At 40.4% G+C, this 7,044-nt stretch overlaps 1 protein-coding gene across 3 annotated transcripts in view; it reads left to right on the forward strand.

Annotated features, from left to right (window-relative positions):
* Nucleotides 1–7,044, forward strand: part of edc4 (enhancer of mRNA decapping 4) — a 96,540-nt gene that overhangs the window by 72,623 nt on the left and 16,873 nt on the right. For all 3 annotated transcript variants that reach the window (XM_048605691.1, XM_048605689.1, XM_048605690.1), the window contains exons 24-26: nucleotides 191–306; nucleotides 1,982–2,147; nucleotides 3,902–4,088. In XM_048605691.1, the coding sequence (XP_048461648.1) occupies nucleotides 191–306; nucleotides 1,982–2,147; nucleotides 3,902–4,088 (469 nt within the window). The remainder of the gene's footprint in view (nucleotides 1–190; nucleotides 307–1,981; nucleotides 2,148–3,901; nucleotides 4,089–7,044) is intronic.

A 7,044-nucleotide genomic window follows, 5' to 3' on the forward strand; every position in this document is an offset into this window, starting at 1 on the left:
ACTCTTTATTTACAAATCCACTGAAATTTAAGTGAGGGTTTCCTCTATTGGAAACATAGAACTGTGGGCTTATCATGTCTTATTAATCATGAAATATTGTTGGTGGAAGTCTGTGTTTCTGAATGGAAAAGGTTTTGTAATGCACATTGGAATAATTATTAACATAAGATTCTTCAACCTCCTTTGAAAGGTATTTCCAAAAGTTTGGAACCAGTGCCGGGTCAGTTGAATAACCATATTGCAACCAAGCTTGCGGCAATTGAAGGAATATTAAAAGAGAATATAACAAAAATGGTGAAATCAAAGGTAAAGTTTTTGAACTTCAAAATGTTCTTAAACACAACACATTGTGTAAAAAAATTAAATTGATAATCTGAGTGTTTGTAGTATTTGTACAATCTGTTTACATGTTTCACCTGTTGATCTCATTTCTTGCATTATCCCCAGTTACATTTACTTCCCTCATTTTCTTCATGATCCCTGCTCCAGTGGCCAGTTCCTTCCCGCATATAGGTTTATCAAGTCATTGACTTCTCCATGGCTATTGTCAATGCCAACGTGAACCTAACGTGAATAACCTGAAGTAGGGATCTATTTTTATAAAATACTGAGTGTGCTGGAAATCTGAAGTAAAGACAGCGCTCAGAAGCTCAGGTCTGTCAGCATCTGTGGAGAAAGAAATAGAGTTAACGTTTTGAGTCTGGCATGACTGGCAATGGCTTGTTGGTCTAGAGGTATGATTCTTGCTTTAAGGATTGTAGATCGCAGGCGTGCAAGAGGTCCCGGGTTCAATTCCAGGACGAGCCCTGATTGCAGGTTTTCGGTTTATAGGCGACACGGTGGCTCACTGGTTAGCACTGCTGCCTTACAGCGCCAGGGACCCTGGTTCAATTCCACCCTCGGGCGACTGTCTATGTGGAATTTGCACATTCTCCCCCTGTCTGCGTGGGTTTCCTCCTGGTGCTCTGATTTCCTCCCACAGTTCAAAGATGTGCAGGCTAGATGGATTGGCCATGCTAAATTGCCCATAGTGTTAAGGGATGTGTAGATTAGGTGGCTCATAGGGGGATGTGTCTAGGTAGAATGCTCCGAGGGTCATTTTTGAGTGGTCATTTTTCATTGATACAGCCCTATGATCCATTTCAGGAGCTGCCAATGTCCCCTGCTGAATTCGTATCTTACATAATGTTTGAATCCATGTTTATTGTTGACTGTGTTTTTGATTCTATGTTGTCTTGTTGTTCTATTTGCAGAGCAATTTTGGTTGAATTGGACAATTGATGTCCTTTATAAGATTGCTCTTAAAACTGAGCAATTAATTTGACTTTAATAATGTGAAGTCTGAATTTGAATGTTGCATTGAGACATTTGTATTCATATTGCAGGTATAAGATCTTTATAAATGCAAAGCTGTGTCCTCACTTTATTATTAAACTTCTGAATTGCTCCTCCATTTAACCACTGAGCTTAAAGCTATAAATAGTATTCCTGTTGACAGGTAATATTTGTCACCAATCCAAAACTTGAAGACTGTAGATGTTGTAAAGTTCAGTTTCAGTTCCTTATTGGGTTCATGCTGTATCTATTTCTATTTCTTCTAAGTTTCATTATTTGCATCATTCCCTGAGTGAAGCCCAGCTCTTCATCTCTTATTGGGTGTTTCTAACTGGTCTAATTTCTTCTCCCGGGTACAGAGGAATGGATGAAGTATAGTTGTGTTTGAGGAAGGAGGTGATTGTTATGTGGGTTGTCAAAGAGTATGGTGGGCAAAGTATTCATCCTCTGATTTTGCTTTGTGTGGACTGGATTAACAGCCACATCTTGAATTGCTAAAATGGCATTTTGGAACCCTGGAACGCTAGTAATGTTGAATATTTGAGAATTTATTACTTCTTGAACATGGTGTGTGAGTAATTGTTTCTGCCACTTGAGACTAGCAAACCTAATGAATTAACTTGTTTCTTTTTGTCATTATGTGCAGAACACTGCAGAGAGTATTGGAAGAGCTGCAGCGGATGCTTTGCAAGGGCCGATACAATCAAGTTACAGAGAGTCATTCCAGAGTATAGTTGTACCTGTGTTTGAAAAAGCCTGCCAGTCAATGTTTCAGCAAATAAATGACAGCTTCAAGCAGGGGACACAAGAATGTAGGTGTTGTTTTGATTATTACAGTCAGTGCTTTCCCTATATTTTAAAAGTTTAATTTCTTTAAATGGTTTTTCTATATTTAAATAGGTTAAAGTACTAGGTGGTGTAGTTTGAGTCACGCTGGTTCAACTATGGCATTGACTGTATAAGCTGATTTTTGTCAAGGTGGTATTTGGGAGAGCTGTGTGGAACTTGCAGTTGGTTCAACTTTGTAGCTGAGGACAAGGAAGTCCTAGAATTGTACAGCAAGGAAACAGACCCTTTTGGTCCAACTCATCCATGTCAACCAGATATCCTAAATCTAGTCCTATTTGCCCACATTTGGCCCATATACCTCTGAACACTTCCTTTTCATATACCTGTTCAGATGCCTTTTAAATATTGTAATTATACCAGCCTCCACCACTACTTCTGGCAGCTCATTCCATACATGTGCCGTCCTCTCTATGAAAATGTTACCTCTTACGTCTCTTTTAAATCTTTCCTCTCTCACCATAAACCTATGCCTGCTCGTTTTGGACTCCCTTACCCTGGGGAAAAGATCTTGACTATTCACCCTGTCCATGCCACTCATGATTTTATAAACCTCTATAAGGTCACCCCTCAACCTCTGATGCTCCAGCCAAAATAGCCCCAGCCTACTCAGTGTCTCCCTATAGCTCAAACTCTCCAACCCTGGCAACACCCTTGTAAATATTTTCTGCACCCTTTAAGTTTCACAACATTTTTCCTATGACAGGGAGACCAGAATTGAACGCAGTGTACCAAAAGTGGCCTAACCAATGTACTGTACAGCTGCAACATGACCTCCCAACTCTCATACTCAATGCACTGACCAATAAAAGCAAGCATACCAAATGCCGCCTTCACTACCCTGTCCACCTGTAACTCCACTTTAAATGAACTATGAACCTGCACCCCAAGGTCTGTTTGTTCTGCAAACGGGACCCTACCATTAAGTATATCAGTGCTGCCCTGGTTTGCCTTACCAAAATGCTACACCTCATATTTTATCAAATTAAACTCCATCTTCCACTCCTTGATCCATTGACCCACCTGATCAAGGTCCCGTTGTACTCAGATAATCTTCTGCGTGGTGTTGTGGGAGAGAAGGCCAATCAGAATTTTTGATCCTGGCTGCTGTCCAATGGACTGCGCATGTGTCTAGGCTTGCTTGCAATTAATTTCCTGCTCAAAAACCACCACTCCACATAGTCCTGTATCTTTGTACAGATGTTTGTCTGTGCATGAAAATGTGCCTTGCACATGAAAGGCGCATGAATTTCTTTGGGGAAGAAATCACAAAAGATTAAAAGAAAAATGTAAGTATTTTTGCAGAAACTTTTGTATGAAAGCCGAAAGTTGTAAATTTCAGCCCCCTTAGTGATGGGCCGTGTTTTGTGATTTCTTCACTGTTGACTATTTTTGCTTGGAGTGCATTGGTTGAGGTCTGTGCTTTAGTAAAAGACTAACATATGTTTTTCACTGTGCACATATCTTGTAGAGTAAGCATGAATTATGCCATTCAGTGAACAACTCTAAAGGAAGTTTTACACAACAGCATTGGAAATTGTATTATGTTTTATGTGTTCTCAATTTTAACTTGCAGCAAGATTCACATGCAATGACTGTCGAGTTCACTGTTCTAATGACAGTTATTGTGTATGTTTTAGGTTATTATCCAACTCTATTCGTTCAACTTACATTTAATTCAAATATAAATCTGTTGATGTTTTGCATTTCACCCACACAGATATCCAGCAACTTGAGATTCACCTTCAGTCCAAGAAGACCCAAGAACAAGAAATACGTGATCCTCTGCTTAGTCAGTTGCAGCAAATGATTGATCGTTTCCAGAGTGTCACTGATCATCTTGCTGTGACCATCACAAATGGCATGCGTTCAGAGGTTCAACATCAGCTTCACGTCATTGTCAGCAAGTGAGTAGCAAAATGCTGACTGTATGACATTTGTTTGTTGGTGTTATATTATGATATTAACAATACAAACTTGAATACCTGGAATTGCAGAGCGGTCTCACTGTGCATTCAGCCTGTTGATTCCAATCCACAAGAGCTATCTGCTCATACTACTTCTGCATCCTTTAACTGTGGCTCTGTAAATCGTATATTTTTGAGCGATTATCTAATTCCTTCTTGAAAACCACAATTAAATCTGCCTCCCCACCCTTTCAGGTAATACTCCAGATTCTAACTGAAGGAATGTTTTATCATGTCATCTTTGGTTCTTTTGCTAATCGCTTTAAACCTGTTTCCTCTGGCATACATGGATCAATGTACTGCCTTTATAACTTGGACTGAGGCTTAATTAGGTGAAGCAAAATGAGAAGTAGTTGATCTTTGTTGCACAATGTTTTGTGAAGTTAGGTTTGGTAATGCCAATCAAGTTGCTGGGGCTCTGACAAGTGTAGAAAAAAGATTTTTACTGCTGCAGGAGGGAGTGTTTTGAGATTGGAGGTATGATATTTCTGTGCAGAGCAGAGGAAAGTTTTGAATTGTAACTCGCTCTGGAAACCTGACCAGACGGAAGAGGACAGATTTTAAACTTGAAATAGATTGTCCACTGCGAGAAAAGTCACATTGAGTAACTTGAGTTTTCCTCAAATCTGTTTACATACACACATTAGCTCCAAATCTGGACCTTGGACCTGAGCCCATCACACTTTCAACTCTTGCTCTTAATTTTTATTTCTTTTCTTGTTTTTTTTCTTCCAAGATGCCTCTCTTCCATCATTTACCAACTTTTAGGTATCCACTTTCAGGTAATCTGACCATCCAATTCCCTACTCTGGCTGTTCAGTATTCCTGGTCCTGCTGCTGTCCACCACCTTCTCCAGTCAATCTAGTGTTCTTCTGTGTCCCTCTCAGCATCCTCAGAAGAGTTCTTTGAAGTATTTGCTATGGCTCATTACAAACAACAAGCCCAGTCCCACTTTCATGTTTACCTTCTCAGTTCTTCAGATGAGGGCTCACCTTGTTAATCTCCTTTCTGTCCAACTCATCCCTTATATTGCTTAGTCTTTCACTGCCTGTCTGCACATTTTCCCCCAGAATGTCTTTTCACTTATGAACCTAGGTCCTTATGATGCAAGAATTTATTGTGGATGATTGCATTGACTGCAGCTTGACATTTTTATCTTGGCCTTCTCCCTGGATATTATCTTCCTCTACTTGCTCCATCATGTGGCAGTTTGACAATTAACTCCAGTTTGCAGTTTGACCTGACCCCCTACTCCCCTGACACTTTTTGCTTATTTGAGCACCTCACTGTGTGATTCTCATCTTTCATTCAAAATCAACATTTTCTAACATCCTCCCAAGCGTGGTTTAAACAAAAATCTTCCTACCTAATTATCTTCATTGCTTTCCTCCCTCAACTTCTGTCCTAATCAACTTCTCATCCTTAGTGATTTTAATTTTATTGTCGACTCATCATGTTCTTTCTCCTCTGGGTTCACTGCCTGTTATCCTTCCTAAAATTCTCCCTGCATGCAATCTCCTAAACTCATATTCATAGTCACTCATTTGCCCATGTCTCAATGTCTTGCTGGTTCCAGTGTACCAGTCATTCCTTATCACTGCTTCTATAAATCCCCACCTACAACCCTATCTTATCCAATCTCTGTATATGCCCAGAAAAAGACAGTACTCCAGTTCACATACAACTGCACTGTCAAAATCCCAACTGTCTGCCTTTGACCATCCTTTTTGTACAGCGTTTGTGCATCTAATGAATTGTTCAACTGCACTTTCACCTCAACCTTTGCCCTTGTCATCAACAAAGTAATTTGCATGCATTCTAGCTTTTCCCGACCCAGTCCCTCATTTCTATTCCTTTCTGACCTAAGGGGAGCAAGCTTGAAATAGTGGACGTGGTTTAGGCATTCAACATATAAAGTCACTCTTGATTTCTGCTCCCTGATAAAACTGCTCACCATTCCAGGGTCATCCTGGAAGGGAAAGATACCTCTAGTTGCTTCTCGCTACTGCAATTTGCTAACTGAAACTCCTCTCCATTGCCACCTTCCCTCTCCTGTTCCACCAATATACCATGACCTCTTTGCCACTAAGACCGAGACTTGATCAGCTGACTTTGCTGTGTGCCTCTTTTTTACCAGCTCGGTGGGACAAACTTCCTGTGAAATATCCTGCTATTCTGGCCCAGTTCTTGCATAGTCATTTATACATAGGATGTGGCCATTCACCCCATCAAGTTCATGCCAGCTGTTCATGGCAGAATCAAATTAATCCTGTAGCCTTAAATTTATTTCCTCTTTGCCCCATCTAAATTCCTTTTGAAATTATTGATCGTTTCCATTTCCACCATCTTCATGGGAAGCAAGTTGTGGATCATTACCACTCACTGCATCTTCTCTCCTGTCTGCTGTCATGCCCTCTCCAAGCCCTTCTGTCCATGGTATCAACCATTTGTTTCCTTGACCCTGTTTTAATTGAAATGCTGATCGTTGAACTTCTTTCTTTTTACTCCATGTTAGCTAATGGTGCTGTTTCTCGATGTGTTGTCCTTTAATTCTGTTGTTATCACTCCTCAAAAAAAAAACTCACATTACCCTTACAAGCTACCGTCCCGTCTCCAGCTTCCATTTCCTCTACAAAATCCTTGAGTATGATGTTATCTCCGAAATCCAAATATTCTCTTTTCTGGAACGCCTTTGTTTGATTGCTCCAATTCTGTTTTCTGCCCGAACATGGTTCTAAAATGACAGTTAGCAAAACCTATCAGAGATAGTAGGAACTGCAGATGCTGGAAAATCTGAGATAACAAGGTGTAGAGCTGGATGAACGCAGCAGGCCAAGCAGCATCATAAGAGCAGGAAGGCTGACGTTTCGGGCCTAGACCCTTCATCAGAAGGTC

Source organism: Rhincodon typus, chromosome 15 (assembly GCF_021869965.1).
Source record: "Rhincodon typus isolate 14 chromosome 15, sRhiTyp1.1, whole genome shotgun sequence".
NCBI lineage: Eukaryota > Metazoa > Chordata > Chondrichthyes > Orectolobiformes > Rhincodontidae > Rhincodon > Rhincodon typus.